This window comes from Jaculus jaculus, chromosome 3 (assembly GCF_020740685.1).
Source record: "Jaculus jaculus isolate mJacJac1 chromosome 3, mJacJac1.mat.Y.cur, whole genome shotgun sequence".
Classification (NCBI taxonomy): Eukaryota; Metazoa; Chordata; class Mammalia; order Rodentia; family Dipodidae; genus Jaculus; species Jaculus jaculus.
In genome coordinates, this window is record NC_059104.1 from 85,812,713 (window position 1) to 85,830,930 (window position 18,218).

The 18,218-nt window shown below is 47.2% G+C and overlaps 1 protein-coding gene across 6 annotated transcripts in view; it reads right to left on the minus strand.

The window, feature by feature from the left end:
- Nucleotides 1-7,491: 7,491 nt before the first annotated feature.
- Nucleotides 7,492-18,218, minus strand: part of St3gal4 (ST3 beta-galactoside alpha-2,3-sialyltransferase 4) — a 55,085-nt gene continuing 44,358 nt past the window's right edge. For all 6 annotated transcript variants that reach the window (XM_045146304.1, XM_045146305.1, XM_045146307.1 and 3 more), the window contains 8 exons: nucleotides 17,905-17,985; nucleotides 17,612-17,709; nucleotides 17,345-17,405; nucleotides 16,277-16,372; nucleotides 15,979-16,168; nucleotides 14,857-15,000; nucleotides 8,442-8,585; nucleotides 7,492-8,144 (listed from right to left, as the gene is read on the minus strand). In XM_045146304.1, the coding sequence (XP_045002239.1) occupies nucleotides 8,058-8,144; nucleotides 8,442-8,585; nucleotides 14,857-15,000; nucleotides 15,979-16,168; nucleotides 16,277-16,372; nucleotides 17,345-17,405; nucleotides 17,612-17,709; nucleotides 17,905-17,985 (901 nt within the window). In that variant the 3' untranslated portion in view covers nucleotides 7,492-8,057. The remainder of the gene's footprint in view (nucleotides 8,145-8,441; nucleotides 8,586-14,856; nucleotides 15,001-15,978; nucleotides 16,169-16,276; nucleotides 16,373-17,344; nucleotides 17,406-17,611; nucleotides 17,710-17,904; nucleotides 17,986-18,218) is intronic.

Sequence of the window (18,218 nt, forward strand, 5' to 3'; positions counted from 1 at the left end):
GCCACAAAGACTAGCTCAAGAGCTAACAGGTGTAAGATTTGAATACACATTATATCCACTACAACCTGTTTCTATCCCATAGTGCAAGCTCAAAGCCACGCTTCCCCTCTTTCCCTTTATAGCACTGGTGGAAGTGGCTAACAGTAAAGGCCAAGTGCCACTTGGGGGCAGGCCAGAAGAGGGTAAGCCACACTTCCATTAGAAAAGCAAGCTGGCAGATTCCACCTTAAGTCCCCAAATGACCTGGAAAGACCACAAACTCCCTGGTAAACAAAGCTGTCCTATGTATCCCCCTCCCTGCCCCCACAGGCCAGGGTCCAGTCCTCTGATAGCTAGAACTTCATTAGTGGCTCTCAGTTACTGGACAGGAGCCCAGTTTCTATTTCTCATGCTCACTATCAGTCTGCAAAGGCCAGTGTTATTTCCACCACTTCTTCAATTTTCACGGGATAGGAAGTACTCTGACATGAAGAGCTAAAATGTCACAACAAATTCATTTCTGACAAGGCCTTTTCAACAAGTCCTCTATAAAGTCTGGAAGCCACCTCTGAGTTTCCAGAATGGAAAGGACCCAAGGAAATGAAAACAAACCTGATGTATTCTTTGGGAGATTTCTCAGAACAGAAGTGGACAGGAGATTCATTCCTCACTTCCTGGATGAGGAGGAATATGCACTGCTTATCATATTTGCTATTGCAAAGCCAGAGGTGACCCAGCAAGGGTACTGATGAGCCCTTTCCAGGAATTTATGATCTGTGATGGCACTGGGAGAAGAAACAAGAAGGGAAGCCCTGTCTTTAGAAACATGCCCTGCAAAGCAAAGCCTTATTTTTTTTTCTTTGTCAGTGCTGAAGATTAAACCCAGGGCCTCAAGCATGCAAGGCAAGAGCTGTACTACTGAGCCATATACCTCTGGTTAACCTCTTATTAAAATTAATATATATATAGTCATCTTAATAACATATACTTTATTTCAGTACCTGTAGGCATAAACACATCCAGACATAGAACAATGACATCGACACTAAATCCCATATTTTCCTTCCCTTTTAAAAAGGTCTTTAGAAGCCTGGCATGGTGGTGCATGTCGTTAATCCCAGCACTTGGGAGGCAGAGGTAGGAAGATCACAATGAGTTTGAGGCTACCCTGAGACTACATAGTGAATTCCAGGTCAGCCTGAACTAGAGTGAGACCCTACCTCAAAAAACACAAAAACAAAAAAAAGGTCTTTTGAAGGCCTCTTTTCTGGGTGGGTTTCAGAAGCTGTAATTGCACACCTGCCATTTGCCACTCTAGCATCCAAACCAGAAGTGATCTCTGGTAGTCACTCATAAACAGCTTGCTGATAGCTGCTTATCACTTTAGGGAGGCTACAAGAGTCTTCCCCCAGCTGTCTCTGTTTCAATCTTTCTAGCAAGGACACAAACCAGGAAATATGAAAAAATGCCAAGCTACTCTTTCTACAAGTAAGGGTTGTTTTCCTGGGTAAGGACATGTTTGATGTCAGACCATCAATTCTTTCCCTCAATAATTGCTATTCTTCCTTGATCCACCTGCTCTCACATATAATACTAGGTCTTTGCCATACACTGGAAGCTTTCATTGCTATAAGTTCTATAGTTTTATTCCTCCTCCTTAGAAATGGATAGGGCATAACTCTTAGATGGGGGCATAACTCAGTGGTAAGGCCCTAGGTTTGATTCCCAGCTCTGCAAAATAAATAGCCTTCTGTGAGCATACAACATTCATAAGGTGTATCAACAATTGTGGTCTACATCCCTGTTTTTTTTTTTTTTTTGTTGTTGTTGTTTTTTGAGGTAGGGTCTTGCTCTAGCCCAGGCTGACCTGGAATTCATTATGTAGTCTCAGGGTGGCCTCGAACTCACAGCCATCCTCCTACCTCTGCCTCCCGAGTGCTGACATGAAAGGTGAGTGCCACCATGCCCAGCATATCCCTGTTTATATACATGTGTGTTATTAATCCACCTTCCAGGGACTGAACTCAGGGCCTTACACTTAGCATGGTGGCACTACACCCTCAGCCAGCTATGGCTCATCTGCCTATCCATTCCATGCTCTGGGGGCTCTTCTCGACCACTCACACGGCAGGATATCCTCAACCCCTGGTCAAAAGGGTCCCTTGAGTTTCCTGACTGGGGAACAACAGATGAACGCAAGCATCCCCTTTCACTGCTCCTTAACCCTAAGGCCCTTGGTAATATACTAGAATGTAATGAGAACATATAAAGCATATGTCCTTTATAATTGTGGAGGGTATGTGCTGAGTCTGAAGAGTTAACATTCAAAAAGAAAGTCTTAGGAAACACCAGATCTTCATTGGAGTCTTATTATATGGAGTCTCTTTGAAATCTATCCACAACTAAGCAAGAGGAAACTTTCTAGTCCAGATAGAATCTAAATTTAGGAAGGGGTTTATCCCTAAGAGTCAGAGAGATGATCAAGTGAACAAATCAAAGATGCCACCTTAACCACCTCTGCATGAAACTTTAAGGACCACAGCTTTGCTGCCTGAGCACAAGAAACTGTATACTTGACAGCACTTTTGAGAAATACGGAAAGAAGGAAACAAGTATAAATGAAGTGATTCTGGTGAGAAGCTTGACTTCTTCAGCAGGATTTTCAGAAAACTTAAAAAAAAAATTAACAGATTTACTTATTAGTGAGCAGAGTGAGTGAGAGTGAGTATGGGCACTCAGAGCCTCAGCCATAGCAAATGAGCAGAAGCATGTACATCGTGCTTTATGTAGGTACTGCAGAATTGAGCCCAGGTCATCAGGTCTGGAAAGCAGTGTCTTTAACTGCTAAGCCATCTTTTCAGCTCCCAAATAACTTTTCATTTAAGTTTCTTTGGCTTCCCTGCCACACATGGGCTACATCAGTGTAGTATAACTCCACAGAGGAAAGGCAAGCACAGGACTGCAGCATCCCTAACTGACTCCAGCTGTACTTGAGATTCACTTCCTGAAGCAGAGCAGCTCTGCATTTAGTAAAGGGAAACCCACGGTGAAGCAAGAGAAGTGTTAAGTTTATGATATGTGTCAATAGTGTTCGGGAAGACCTGGAATAATACTTGGTTCTTCTGGAATAGCCTGGCTCAAGAATTCCAACTTTGGTCCCCTGGGGTTGTTTTAACATCTGTGCCTGTCTCATTCTCTCCACTCAGTTCCACATTCACTATTCTGCCAGGCTCTGTAGAACTGGTGATATATTTTACAGGGTCAGCTCCTCGGGAACCTGACATCAGTGAACAGCACCTACCTTCCAGAGTTTAAATTTCCCTGAACAGTCCTGCAGTACATTTCTGGCTGACCTCTTGTCTCTGTGGAGTCTCTCAGTGCCTTAAAGTAGGAAGCACAGCCTTCCAGGGCATCTGGGTTTCTCCCAAATCTGTTATTACTGAGTCTCAAAACTGATCTATCCTTACCTCCCATGTTCTCCCTCCTCTCCATCTTATTAGACAGAGTCTGATGTATACATGCACACAAGTCTGGCCTCAAACTTGCTATGTAGCTAAAGATGATTTTCATCCTCCTGCCTCCACCCCCAGGGTGTTTGTATTGCAGGTGTACACCACCATGCCTGTTTTAAATGGTGCTGGGGACCAAACCCGGGGCTGCACACATTGTAGGCAAGCACTTTACCAACTGAGCTACATCCCCAGCCCTTCACTTCATTTCTTGCATTCAGAATTCCAAAGATCATCAACAAGTGAGGTTCTTTAACTGAGAAAGAATGGGATAGGAAAAATAAACTACACACACACACACACACACACACACACACATACACATACACAAGCACGTCCCTCTATTTATGATGTGCTTGTATCCTGACATAATCCTTATAAATGAAAAATATCATAAGTCAAAAATGCATCTGAAGCTGGGTGTGGTAGCACACACCTTTAATCCCAGCAGAGAGAGATAGGAGAATTACTGTGAGTTTGAGGCCAGCCTGAGACTTCATAGTGAATTCCAGGTCAGCCACGGCACTTCAAAACACTTCCACCGCCACCACCCCCCAATGCATCTGAGCCAGGCATGATGAGGAGGCTGAGATAGGAGAATTGTCATGAGTTCAAGGCCAGCCTAGGATAAAGGATAGCTGAGTACACAGTGAGGGCCTGCTGACAGAGGGTGGGAAGAAGGAGGAGAAGAGGAAAATGCACCTAATACTCTAACCACACAACACAGTCCCCTACAGGAAACCCCTATCAAGGGTTTCTCATAATTGCATAGCTGACTAGGAGCTGTGGGTCACTGTCCTACCCAGTATCTTGCACCCCAATATCACTAGTTGGGAGGATCAAAATTCATTTGAATAGCCAGCATCTAGCTTGTATAGCCACTTGGTTTGCATCCCTATAAGGTGAAAATTATAATAAAATAACATAAATAGAATCACCACCATCGCCTGTACACATCTCAGATTTTTAAGTTGGAAGGAAGATCTGATTTCCTGGAGCCACAGTTTGTACAGACCAAGGGGATTTTCAAAATTACTAAATAGTTTTCAGTAGCTATAATTAAGACTTCAAAGAGATTAGAGGGCTTAGAGGGCATATCAACTATGAGGTTATTTTTCTCAATCTTTGCTAACCTAGTGTGATATGCTACATAATACCACTGAAATGGATGACATCTACGAAACTTGCTTCCCCAAGAAACCCTGGAGGTGTCTAACCATACTTTGAGTCACATGTTCCTCGAGTTAGATTGTGGGTGACTTCTAGACAGACATTTCTGTTAACAGGAGGGTTAACTCGGTACTCAGTACCTGGGCAAGCATCTGTCGTACAAATGTATCTCACCTACTCCGTACTGTCTGGCACTTTCCACTGTGCAGGGCAGCTTGCTAGTCCCGTTATTTACAACACACTTTAGTCTACAAGTGGCCTTACCATCATTAGTTAAGATTTCCCTGCGAGACGGGCATGCATAATCACTGGTTTCTTTGGCTAACTACATGGCAGAGCACAGGAGAGTCCGTGTGGTGTGTGCACTACACTTCGTCGTTTCCAAGTCAAACCTTTTCGTAGGCTAGTCAGTCCCGGGAGGAAAGCAAACGGTGTACTTCCGTCCTTGGAAAGTGTAAATAAAAATCGAAGCTTCCGAAATTGTGATGTGGATCTATAGAATCGTTTCAATGTGTTCCCATGCTAAATGATCTAAACGTTTGTCTCCAAGAACTAACACGGGTACCTTCACCTTTCTGTGCCCTGGAGAAGCTGGGCGGGCTTCCCTCGGGCCCTCCCCCTCCCCATCTGCTAGACGGCCCCGCCCCCACGGCGCCGACCACGCAGGCTGGGCATGCGCCTGCGTAGCACCGCCCCGCCACTACGGACAGATCACGCCTCCTCCGCAGGGGCGGAACCTACGCGTGCGCCTAATTAACACTACTCAAGGGCACCTGGGATTAAGATGAGCTTTGCATGCAAACCAGTCAGGAGGATTCAGAGGCTCATGAGATCATTCTAAAGTCTAGACTGTTAGAACAGTGGTGCTGGATGCTAGTTAAAATTCATGATTCCTGGACCCCACGCCCAGCATCTTAAACTGCAGGAATCCCCATTCTGGGCGCCCTGAGATAAGTGAACACACCTTGTTTTAAAGAAGAATGCAGCACCAGACACATAGAAGCAGAAGCCCCATTGTCTCAAGATGGGGCAGCGGGGGTTACTTGGCACAGCCTGGTGTAAAGTCCAGATTGCCTGATTTGCGCTCAGATGTTTCCCCCATTCTACCCTCTTTCCTTTCCTGCTGCATTTCCAGAGCGTGGTTTAATCAGCACAGGCAGGCTGGCAGACAGTTCATTCACATTAGTTGAGCTAACTGAAAGCCTCCTTCCCAGAACACCCAAGAACCCCATCCAACAACTCCACATCAAAACTCCACTCCCAGCTCTGACCCTTGCCCAGAATTGCCTCAGCCTGCATAGGGCTTGGGACACAGAGGAGAAAGGCGGGCCCACCCCTACTCTCAACAAACAATGGCCTGTGTGGAGGTCCACACTTTCAATGTGTGTGATCATAAATGACTGCCACAGCTCATACAGAAAGAAGAGAAACCACTACCCCGCATCTACTTATGTGTGTGTGTGGTGCTGGGTGGAACAGTGTGACCCAACCCTGTGTGTTAGATTTTGGCTCAAGTTTAGGCACGTTTCAATATCAGGCCTCAGTCCAGGGCAGCTGGATCATGTGTGCAGCCAGCCACTTTCAAGGGCCTTGGATCTGGAAGCAGACACTTCCTTCTCACGAGAAGCAGCAGGAATAAAAACTGAGATGCCCGCAGGCACCCACAACCCCTTGGGGTCACAAGACCACTCTTCATGACAAAGCCTAGAAAATGAGCTTGTTTCAGTGGGTAGGGAGGAAGCTTGAGGCTGCAGGCACAAAAGCCCACTCACTGGTTTTCAGAATCCTCTATCCCAGTCGGGCATGGTGGCTCATGCCTTTAATCTAGCACTGGGGAGGCAGAGGTAGGAGGCTCACGGTGAGTTTGGGGCCCCTCTGAGACTACATAGTTAATTCCAGGACAGCCGGCCCAGAGTGAGATCCTACCTCGAGACTACAGGTAATTCCACTCCTTGAACAGGTATTCAAGGGGTGTTCTGCAGGATGAAGCTGGCTGTTCTCTATATGGTCATCCTCACACAACCATCCCAAGTGGCTGTCCATACCATCCCAAGCTGCCCTGTCTCAAAACCTCAAGACTACAGCTCTTTCCCAGAAAGCCAGGAACACAGCTGTAAGTTCCAATTCCTCAGGGCAGTTCCAACACTCCCTCCTGGCTCCAGATGTAAAGGAACAGCTGTGGGGGTGGCAGGAGGCCCAGTTGGCAATGAAGCAGGCCTGGAAGATGGAGAACAAAGGCCAGAAAGTTAGGCAAATGGTGGGGCTGTTGGGATTCTAGGGACCTGGGGGAGGGGGAGTCTCATTCTCTGGACTGGCAGTTGCCAGACAGGCCTTGCTAAATCCCTCCAGGGCTGTCCTCCAGTCTTGCCCACTTCAATCCTGGCAGCTTGCCCTACTTGTTCACAGGACCTTCATCAGTTTCATTTTATGATCTCCAGTTAATCTGACAAAAAAAAAAAAAGCTTTTTTTTGTCTGTCCCCACCCTATCCTTAAAACATGCATTTTCCAGCCTAAGATCTGGGTAACTGAAGAAGGGTGAGGGACAGGAAGGAAGAGAGGAAAGGATTCTGCCACTCCCATCTAGCTGTCCTCCCTCTATTCATCCCCTGGGAAGTGAACCAGGATACAGGATGCCAGGCTGTCTGTCCACAGACAAAGCTGCTCTGAGTATTACCTACTCTGTCCAGTGGTAATGCTCCCTTGGGCCCTGTTTCAATAATAATAATTACTCCCCGAATGACCATGCCCTACTCTGGGCTATCAGGCCTGTGTACTGCCACGCTGCCAGCTAGGTCCTCCCCAACCCAAAAGGACACAGGGCTTCACAACTGCTTCCGTTTTAGGAAAAATATTTTAATGGTAGGTTTGAAACCTCTTTTCTAGCTGAGGTTCCTTATTGGTGGAACCCTCTCACCAGTGCTCTTCCCAAACCTGCTGGGAAGTAGCAGCCTCTCTTGAGGCTGACCCAGGCCTCTGGCCTCCCAGGAGGCAAGCTCTGGGTGTGGGCCATGGAGCGCCCATCACATGACAATTTTATAAAAAGTGGGCAGAACACTGTATTGTGCCCCTTTTCTGGATGCTACTGGGACCAGCCCACAGCACTTTTCTACCCCTTAATTAAATAGCACGTTAAATAATCTCTTGGTGCTGGCAGAGAGGGAATGCTGAAGCGGCAAGCCCCCACTTTGGCCAGGCTCCTGCAGCCTCAGTACCTCCACCCTGTCTGGATCTGGGCTCCACAAGAGCTGCGAGGGACACGGCCTCGTCTCCGACCTGGCCAGTCCAAAGATGTCCTCCTGATCAGAGGAGGGTGAATCCAAGTGTGTTGTGTGTTCCCACACACCCCACAACCATGGATAGTAGAGGAAGGAACCGATGTGTTACAGCTCTTGCCCAAGTCAGAAGTATGTGAGGTTCTTGACAGCTCCCATCTCCAGCATCCGCTTGATGGCCAGGGCCTCTTGGGAGACATTGTGGCCTGAACCCTGTGGAGACAGTCAAGCAAGTAAACAAGTGGCTTCCAGGCACCTGTGGTAGTCTCCCTGCCCCTCCTCATTGTCCATACTTCTTGGGAGGTCTTATTCCTATGGACTCTGGAGGAAGACAGAAGCCATGTGATCAAATACAGAGGATGCCAGGCAAGGTGCCCCGATACTCCAGTGCCAATTCTGATACTAGATGACCTCACTGTGAGCCACTTCGGTGTCTCTGTACCTCTCCCTCATGCGCAGTCCCTCCAATCCCAGCCCATGGGCTTACTGGGCTCCCGCAGAGCTGCTTACCGCCATTGACTTGAGTGTAATCTGCTCGTAGTAGTGGATGGTCTGCTTCTTGTTGTAGGCATCAGGGTAGCCAAAGCCAGCGATGTGCACCAAGTCACAGAGGTGGAGGGCCAAGGTGATGGCCAGTAGGCCCGTGGTCGGCTTCTGAGGGACATGGTGAGGTCTTCAGAGGGAGCCCCTGTTCCCCCTCCTCCCTGCCAAGGCCACTGCTCTGCCATTGAACTTTCTGCAGCTATGAACATACCCTTCTTCTGTGCTGTGCAGCAGGACAACCGCTAACCAACTGAATACCTGAATGGGGCTAGTAGAGTTGAGGAACTGGACTTGCTACTCCATGAAATTTTTAATTTTTTTGGTGGTGCTGTGGCTGGAACCTGTGGCTTCATGCATTCTAGGCCATTGGCCTGTATCCCCTATATAACTTACTATGTTTACCATTCAAATTTGAATTTTCTTTAAAATTCTCATTATTTGACTTTATTTATTATTTATTTATTTGCAAGGATACAGATACAGAAAGACAGAGAGAGATGAGAGAATGGACATGCCAGGGGCACCTGTCACTGCAAACTCCAGATGCATGTACCACTTTGTACATCTGGCTTTACATGGGTACTGGGGAATTGAACCTGGGTCATCAGGCTTTGCAATCAAGTGCCTTAGCCACTGAGAAATCTCTCCAGCCCTAAATTTAAATTTGAATTAAACAGACACCTCTGTCTGTTTTAGGTGTGTTCAACCTTTTGGCTTCTCTAGGCCATATTGGCCAAAAAAAAATAGTCTTAGCTGGGCGTGGGTCACATGCCTTTAGCCCCAGCACTTGTAAGACAGAGGCCACCCTGAGACTACATAATGGGTTCCAGGTCAGCCTGGGCTACAGTCAAACCCTACCTCCAAAAACAAAACAACAACAACAAAAGAGAATAGTCTTAAGTCACACATTAAATGGTGGCCACTAAAATGGGTACCTTGTCAATTTCACTGGATTGAGAAGCTCCTAGATCAGTAAAGCACACTTCTGCGTGTGTCTGTGCAAGTGCTTCCAGAAAGAGTTAACTAAGAGAGCACGACCTACCCTGAATGTGGCTGGCACCGTCTTCCTAAGCAAGGGGCCTGCAGGCATTCTCACTCTCTGCTCCCTGGCTGCCACATCTGCCCTCCCCACCACAATGAACTGAGACCATGAGCAAAATAAATCCTACCCTTAAGTTGTTGATGTCTAATATTTTTTCAAAGGGAACCAAGTCTGACTGACAGAGTATCATACTAGATACTGCAACTCCACACCTAGGGCAGGTTTGGATCTCTAGGGAGAACAACAGCAACAAGGATGACAAGAGTGACAATCATCACAATACTATTTGTTGCTTTTTTGAACACCTACTGTGTGGCAGCCACTGTGCTACATAGTAACACAGTATAATACATCAACTCATCTAGTGATTCCCCTAAAAATTAGGGCACATACTATCATTAGCTTCATTTTATAGATGAGGAAATTGGAGCATATAAATATCAAACAGCCTGCTCAAAGAAAGGAAGGGATCCACCCTCCTCCTTGGGCCTGGAGTCCAACCCTCACTTTCTATGTGACCATTCACAGGATGGGCCATCTCTTCTATGATGTGGAGATACCTATAGGTTGACCTGCCCACCTTATGGGCTGCTATGAGGACCTCACTTCCTCCATCTTCGGGGCACTCTGGTATTTGAACTTCAGGTATCTCATCATCCTTTGCTCCATACTCTGGTATACTGAGCATTTCAGCTGCCTGTTCCCTCTGGCCTGAACTCTATCAGGCCTCTTAAGGCCAGTTGTCTCCTAGAATCCCTTTCATTTGCCCTGTCTTCTAATTTCCACTCCCTGATATGCCATCTTTGTCACTCTTCCTGCCTTTTTTGGGGGGGGGGGGTGACAGTAGTATCTTATGTAGCCCAGGATGGCCTTGAACTCACTATGTAACCAAGTTGACTTCTGCTGAAATCATAGGTGTGCACACCATGCTCAGCCACCTTGATGCTTTGACCAGCTTGTACTCTCTCATCTGGTTTGAACCCTGTAGAATCACACTGCTGTAGCCTCCTAGCCAGTTCTGCCTAGACACTGCTCCTTACACTCATCTGAGCTTTCTCTGTATTCAAGTAAATATAGTACCATTCACCAGCCATTCAGGAAACCTAAAACTTGGAATAAACCTCTCAATTCTAACTCTAAAGTATAGGCTACAGAAGACAGAATTGTAAGGGGACCCCTGATGATGCTAGATCTTTTGTAATTCCCTCCCCTTACAGGTGTGGGCAACCTGCAGACAGAGGGGATGGCTATAATGTTTAATTTCACACAGACAGTTGGTCACAAGACGGGAGACCATTCTGACAGACTACGCTGACACATCAGCCTCTGAATCTGGGTGTTAAGATCAGAAGTGAAGTATGGCAGGCAGAACAGATTTTCCCTGCTGTCCCTGGCATCAAGATGGAAGGAGCTACATGGCAAAGAATGCAAGGTGCCTCCAAGAGCTGAGGGAACCCCTCACCCAGGCCACAGCCAGAAAGGACATGTGGAGCCCACACCTACAACAGTGGGAACCCAATTCCCCTCTCCCCCCTTTTGGTTTGTTTTTCATTTTTCGAGGTAGGGTCTCACTCTAGCCCAGGCTGACCTGGAATTCACTCTGTATTCTTAGGGTGGTCTCGAACTCACAGTGATCTTCCTCCCTCTGTCTTCCAAGTACTGGGATTAAAGCTGTGTGCCACCACGCCCAGGCCCCCCCTTTTTTTTTTCTCAATGAGGAGGATCTCATGTCCCAGGTTGACCTCAAACTTGTTGTGTAGCCAAGGATGACCTTGAACTTCTGATCCTCCTCTCTGAGTACTGGTATTATATACCCCACATGAACCCCGTTTATGCAGCGTTAGGAATGGAACCCAGGGCATTGTGCATGCTAGGAGAGTACTCTTATCAACTGAGCTACATCTCCAGCCCCGGGAGCCCAATTCTTTCATCAACAAAATGAGCTTGGAAGCAAAACATCCCCCAAAGCTTCCAGACAGAAACTCAGTTCTCATAATCACCCTGTGTCATGAAACAGCGAGCATATAGGTCCATGAGTTGATGCTGGGGTATTGCTTTAGGTCACTAAACTGGCAAGAACGAGGCAGCAGTAAAAACCTAATTCAATGTCAAGTTTATATATGATCTCACCTCCCTCACTGCCGGGTCTTTGCATTCTCTTATCTCTCCAGCCTTCACCCTATTTCTATCCCTCACCATGACATCTGGATCCCCTTGCTGCCCTTCAAACCCACTTGAGCTAGAGTAACTGTTTTGGTGGTGCCAAATGGAATGTCTATCCCAGTTCCATGCCCAGCAGCTTCCATGATCCTCTCAGTCCTGGTCCCAGTACCACTTCATCTGGGACACTCCCTCAGACAGTTTAGCAGAAGCGCTCCCCACTCTGAGTTCCTACTGTACTTGAAACAACTCCACAGGGCAGCCTGCAGCTCATTCCATAAGAATGTATCTCCTCAGGGCAGGGAGCACTCTTCAAGCATGCAGGCTCAGGGTCTAATACTGAGTGGTCACATGGCTGGCATTCAATGTAGGATGCTGAACAACATAGTGAGTCATGAATAAATTTATTAAAAATTGCAAGGCCAGGTGTGGTGGCACACATCTTTAATCTCAGATCTTTGGAGGCAGAGGTAAGAAGATCACAGTGAGTTAGAGGCCACCCTGAGAATACAGCAGTGTGAATTTCAAGTCATCCTGGGCTAGAGCAAGACCCTATCTCAAAAAAAAAAAAAAAAAATGCTGCTGGGCATGGTAGCACACACCTATAATCCCAGTACTTGGGAGAAGCTGGGGTAGAAGGACTGTCTTGAGTTTGAGGCCAGCCTGGGGCCACAGAGTAAGTTCCAAATCAAAATGGGCTAGAGTAAGACCCTCCTTCAAAAATAAGTAAATAAATAAATAAAATTTGGCAAATATTAACCAGGCATTGTAGTTCACCTCTAATCCTAGCACTTAGGAGGCTCAGGCAGGAGGATTGCCATGAGTTTCAGATCATCACAGTATATAGACTAAGATCCTTATTTCAAACAAAAATGGGGGGGGGGGGCTCTGGAGTGATAGCTTAGTAAGGGACTTGCCTGCAAAGCTTGGTGATCCGGGTTCAGTTCTTCAGTACCCACATAAGCCAGATGCACAAGGTGGCCATGCATCTGGAGTTTGTTTGCAGTGGCTGGAGGCCCTGGTGAGCCCATACTCCCTCTCTCTATCTGCCTCCGCTCCTTCTCAAATATGTATTTTGTATTTTTTATTTTTTTATTTTATTTTATTTTTTTTAAGTTTTTTTTTAATTTTATTTATTTATTTATTTGAGAGTGACAGACACAGAGAGAAAGACAGATAGAGGGAGAGAGAGAGAATGGGCACGCCAGGGCTTCCAGCCTCTGCAAACGAACTCCAGACGCGTGCGCCCCCTTGTGCATCTGGCTAACGTGGGACTTGGAGAACCGGGCCTAGAACCGGGGTCCTTAGGCTTCACAGGCAAGCGCTTAACCGCTAAGCCATCTCTCCAGCCCTATTTTTTATTTTTTAAAAAATTTTTTTGGTTTATTTTTATTTACTTATTTGAGAGCGACAGACAGAGAAAGAAGCAGAGGAAGAGTGGGCGCATATATTGTATATATGTAATTACAATGATTGTAATGGGGAGGTAATATGATGGAGAATGGAATTTCAAATGGGAAAGTGTGGGGGTGGGGAGGGAGGGAATTACCATGGGATATATTTTATAATCATGGAAAATGTTAATAAAAATTAAAATAAAATAAAATAAAATAAAAATTAAAAAAAAAGAAAAAAAATTTTTTTGGTTTATTTTTATTTACTTATTTGAGAGCGATAGACAGAGAAAGAAGCAGAGAAAGAGTGGGCACACCAGGGCCTCCAGCCACTGCAGATGAATTCCAGATGCGTGCGCCCCCTTGTGCATCTGGCTAACGTGGGTCCTGGGGAATCGAGCCTCGAACCGGGGTCCTTAGACTTCACAGGCAAGCGCTTAACCGCTAAGCCATCTCTCCAGCCCTCAAATATGTATTTTTTAAATTAGCAAGTAGTGATTAAGTAGCCACTGTGTTCCAATCTCCATGACTAACATTTTACATTATTAATTATCTTCTTAAATCCATGAGGCTGGGGAGATGGCTCAACAGTTAAAGGTCTTTGCTTGAAAAGCCTGCTGGCCTGAGTTGGCCAGGGGTGGATTCCTCAGTACCCATGTAAAGCTAGATGCACAAAATGGCACTTATGTCTAGAATTCATTTGCAGTGGCAAGAGACCCTGGAGCACCTATTCATCCCCAACCCCTCACAAATAAATTTTTAAAAATATGTTTTTAAAGCCTAAAAACAAATCCTGCAATGGTCTTAAAAGTTCAGTACAAATATTATCCCCACCAAACAGACAAAAAGCTGAGGTTCTCATGGATAGATCTGCCCAATATCGTACAGTAAGTGGTATAACCAAGAATCCTTCTATGCCTGCTGGTTTACCTCCTTCCACTGTCCCACACAATCCCCACCCCAGAAGGTATAAGACACATAGAGAAATACTTGTGACACTATAACCTGGGACAAACCCCACCAGTTGAAGACAGACAGCTGAAATCAGAGCTATAACTCGCCAAACTACCACAGCAAAACTGACACACCAGGGTTGGAGAGATGGCTTAGTGCTTAATCACTTGCCTGTGAAGCCTAAGGACCCTGGTTCAAGGCTTGATTCTCCAGTACCCACATAAGCCGGATGCACAAGATGGCGCATGCATCTGGAGTTCGTTTGCAGTGGCTGGAGGCCCTGATGCGCTGGTTCTCTCCAACCCCCCCCCCCAACCTCTTTCTCTCTCTCTCTGTCTCCCTCAAATTAAAAAAAAATGACATACCATCCTAACCATAGCATGCAAGGCAGACTGTTAAATCTCAGGCTCCCCTTATTCTGATCAGTATGTTTCAAGACAAGACCAGACTGTCTAACAGTGACTTGGTACTGGCTCAAGCCATTCCCAAAATAGGTCTAGTGAATGTTTCAGAAGCTCCCAGTTTACAGATTCTGATCAGTACCTGCCCCAAAGCATCCCCTACATGCATCCCCCAAACCCAACTCAGACCTTTAAATCTGGGAAATCCTCAAAGTGGGAACCTCAAGGATGGTCCACAGTTGTCAAGTGTGCACTCTCTCCGCCCTCAAGGCAGCATATTAAGAAACCTACTTTCAATTATAGGTGTTTACCTGAGGGCCCAGTGTATGCTGCTACCATTTATCGGTCTCTCCTCTCATGGGTCTCTCCACACTTCCCACCCCAGGTCCCAAGCTCTAGCTCTGGCCTCTGGGCTGCCATCATGTCATCACCTGCTTGATCTTGCGCGGTTGTTGCATGGGCAGACTCAGGAGCTTGTCGGCTGCGATCTCCATGAAGAAGGGGTTGAGAATCCGAATCTGTTTGGGGTTGACATCCCAGATGAGGGGAGGCTGTTTCCAGAAACCTTTTCGCACCTGGAGGGTGGGGTTGGAAGATAGAGAGGTAAGAGTGTATGAAGACCTATTTCTCCAAGTCCAACCCAGTTGCTGATCCTCAACAGGGGATAACATCCAAGTCAAGGCAGATGCCTCATGAGTGCAGATGAGAAAGGAGGGAGGGCCTGCAGAGATGGCTTACTGGGTAAGGCGCTTGCCTGCAAAGCCAAAAGGACCCCAGTTCGATTCTCTGGGACCCACATAAGCCAGATGCACAAGGTGGTGCATGTATCTGGAATCTGTTTGCAGTGGCTGAAAGCCCTAGTGCGCCCATATTCTTTCTGTGTGTCTGGCTCTCTCTCTCAAATAAATAAATAAAAACTTAAAAAAAGAAAGAAGAAAGAAAGGAGGGAGGCAGGGCTGAAAACTAACAGGAGAGGACACAAGACCCCCACCTTTGAAAAGGCCAGGTGAGAAGATGTGAAGAAAGTGGGGTCCCAGCCACCTCCCACTTTTGGGATAGCCAGTCACGTAGAAGGACCTTGAACTTTTGGCTGTATAAACACTGGGCACAAATGCCACATCACATAGCACAGCCTCCAACCAGATGCCACACAAGTGTGTGGACTCTGTGGGGACCATCAGGAAGAGCACAAAGCTGTTTCAAGTCTGTCTGCTGACTGTCCCAAAATGATTGGGACTGTCCCAGGTTTCTCAGAGGCAGACACACATGCTGGCAGCTCTCCTGTCCCAGGCAATCCTCCAGTGGGCGGCTCCTCTCTAGCTGCTGCCTTGACTCCTACAAGTTCTTGGACTGCATTTCTGTGCTAGCTTATCAGCAGCGCTACAGGACAGTGACCTTGGTGAGAAGCCTAAGGTTCCATGGGGAGACTGGCTCACACTGTCCCTTCACTGGCTTGTTAGATAATCACAGTGTACTCTTGTGGGACATGAGACCTTGACCCAGGGCAGTGTCTCTAACCCCAGTCTCTCCCACCCACTTGTCCCCCAATTTACCCGCTTCTTATCACTCAAGATGGTCTCAATCCAGTGGAAATCCATTGCCTTGAAAGCTACCAGGACCAAGAGTGTGTCTGGGTTGTTCTCCACTTTGGGGTCGAAGTGGGCAGACTCAGGGTAGAAGAGACGCATGGTGGTCTTGGAGCCCACATCCCCCTCATAGCCAGTAACGGGGGCGTTGTTCAATCTGGGGCAGGGAAATGAAACTCATCACTAGAGCTGCTGGGTCTGTGTATAGGCCCCTGTTTGGGACATCCTGGGCCTAAACAGAAGCAAGAGAGATGATCGCACATACCTGATTACCACGTCATACTTGTTGATGACACCTCCCAGTGAGCTATTCCGCAGCCGGTGCCCATTCCCGACCACAACACAGCGACGACACGTGAGGCTGCCATGGAAAGGGGTGTGGTCAAGCACAGAGCTCTGAATTCTTATTGCCCTGATCATCTCAAGATGGATTCTAGGCTCTTCTCAGCTGCGCCAGTTGGCCCTGCTTATAGTCCTTTTGACTGAAGAATAACATCTGGGAACACCATAAGAACTCCAGTGCAAGAAGCTGGGGAGATGGCTCCGGGTAAAGCCACACAAGCATGAGGACCTGAGTCTGGATTCCCAACAGCCACATAAAAGGTGGGCATGGTGGTGTGTGTGTGTAACCCTTCTGTTGGGAATGCAAGGCTTGCTGGCTAGCTTATCTAGCCAAATTGGCCAAATAAGCAAAAGACCCTGTCTCAAAAAATAAGGTGGACAAGAATTGACAAAGACACTTGAAATTGACCTCTGACCTCCACACTCCACATGTACATACAGGAACACTTGCACCCACACGTGTATCTTCACGTATACAAACATGCCCATACACATACACATAAATGTTTAAAAAGAAAAAAATCCCAGCACAAGAGCTGGGCACAGTAACACACACCTGTATTCTAAGTACTCGGAAAGTGGGGGCAGGAGGGTTCTGAGTTCAAGGCAAGCCTGGGCTATGTAAGGAGATCCTGTCAAAAGAAGGAAGATAGGAGGGAGAAAGGTTGAGGGAGGGAGGTGGAAGGAAAGAAAAGAAAAAAAAAACCCTAGTGCAGAACTTCATTGTCTACTGTACAGCCTGTGCCACCGCATAAACCGCAAACCCTCTCAAGAGAACCGGCCTCTTCCAGCACCTGGGCACTGAGGCTAGGTTTCTATGAGAACTGGTTGACCTGTATGGTCCCAGGAGACAGGCTAGCAAGGTGGGTTAGAGTGGCCATAGGAAATCTGACAGGAGCCTGACCAGGATATCACTGGGCCAAGATGTTTCCACACTGAGGCAAGGACAGGAGAAGATACCCAAAATGGATTGGAAGGAGTGTCTCCTTACCTCTGGATGCTCTCAGGAATGGAGTAGCTGGTGATGGCTAGTACCCGGACGAGAAGATCCTCTATAGAAACAGCAAATGCAAGGAACCAAGACTATGGTCATCAGCATTCTGAAGGCTGCTGCCCTGAGCCACTTCCCAAAGCCTTTTTCTTCTTCCACCCTGGTACTTGGGTCTGGGTAAAACCTGGGCCTGGGGCTAGTAGATAGCAACAAGCAGCAGTATGGTCCAAACACGCTGCTATACCATTGAGCTGGACATGGACTTACCACTCCCTTTTGTCCCATAGGGCAACTCGTAGGCAGATGGTGTCTTGACCCAGAAATAATCCTTAAGCTGTAGGAAGATGGGCTGATCTCTGGAATGGCTACACAGGGTGGGGACAAGAGAGAGATTAGTCTAGATGCCACAGCAAGGTTGGGACTCTGACTATTATTACATGGCCTTTTCTTCTCTCCTGGTGTCACCTACCCCACTGCCATGACTGGAACCCTCCTCCCATCACCTAGCACTGAGGCTCCTGAATCCCATGCCATGGCCCTTCCCATCCTCAGGTGCTTACTTGCCAAAGATCTTAGAGGCCTTCCTCTCTGCTTCGCCCTGGAAGCATGGCTCTTTCTTCTCTGGGATGGGAAAATAAAAACTGGGGAGAAAAAGAGAAGCGAAACGAGACCCAGTCACACCTAAGGCCCCAATCCAGCATCTCTGGCAGCCTCTTCCATCCCCACGATGCACCAGCGTCCCAGGTAATGGAGAAGGACCTGCAGAGTGGAACCTTCTCAACTCAAGTTCCACTTGGACCCCAAATCACCGAGGTCTCAGCTTTTCTTTCCTTGCACTTCCTCTGTGGGGGACCAGCAGAGTCATGTGGATGCC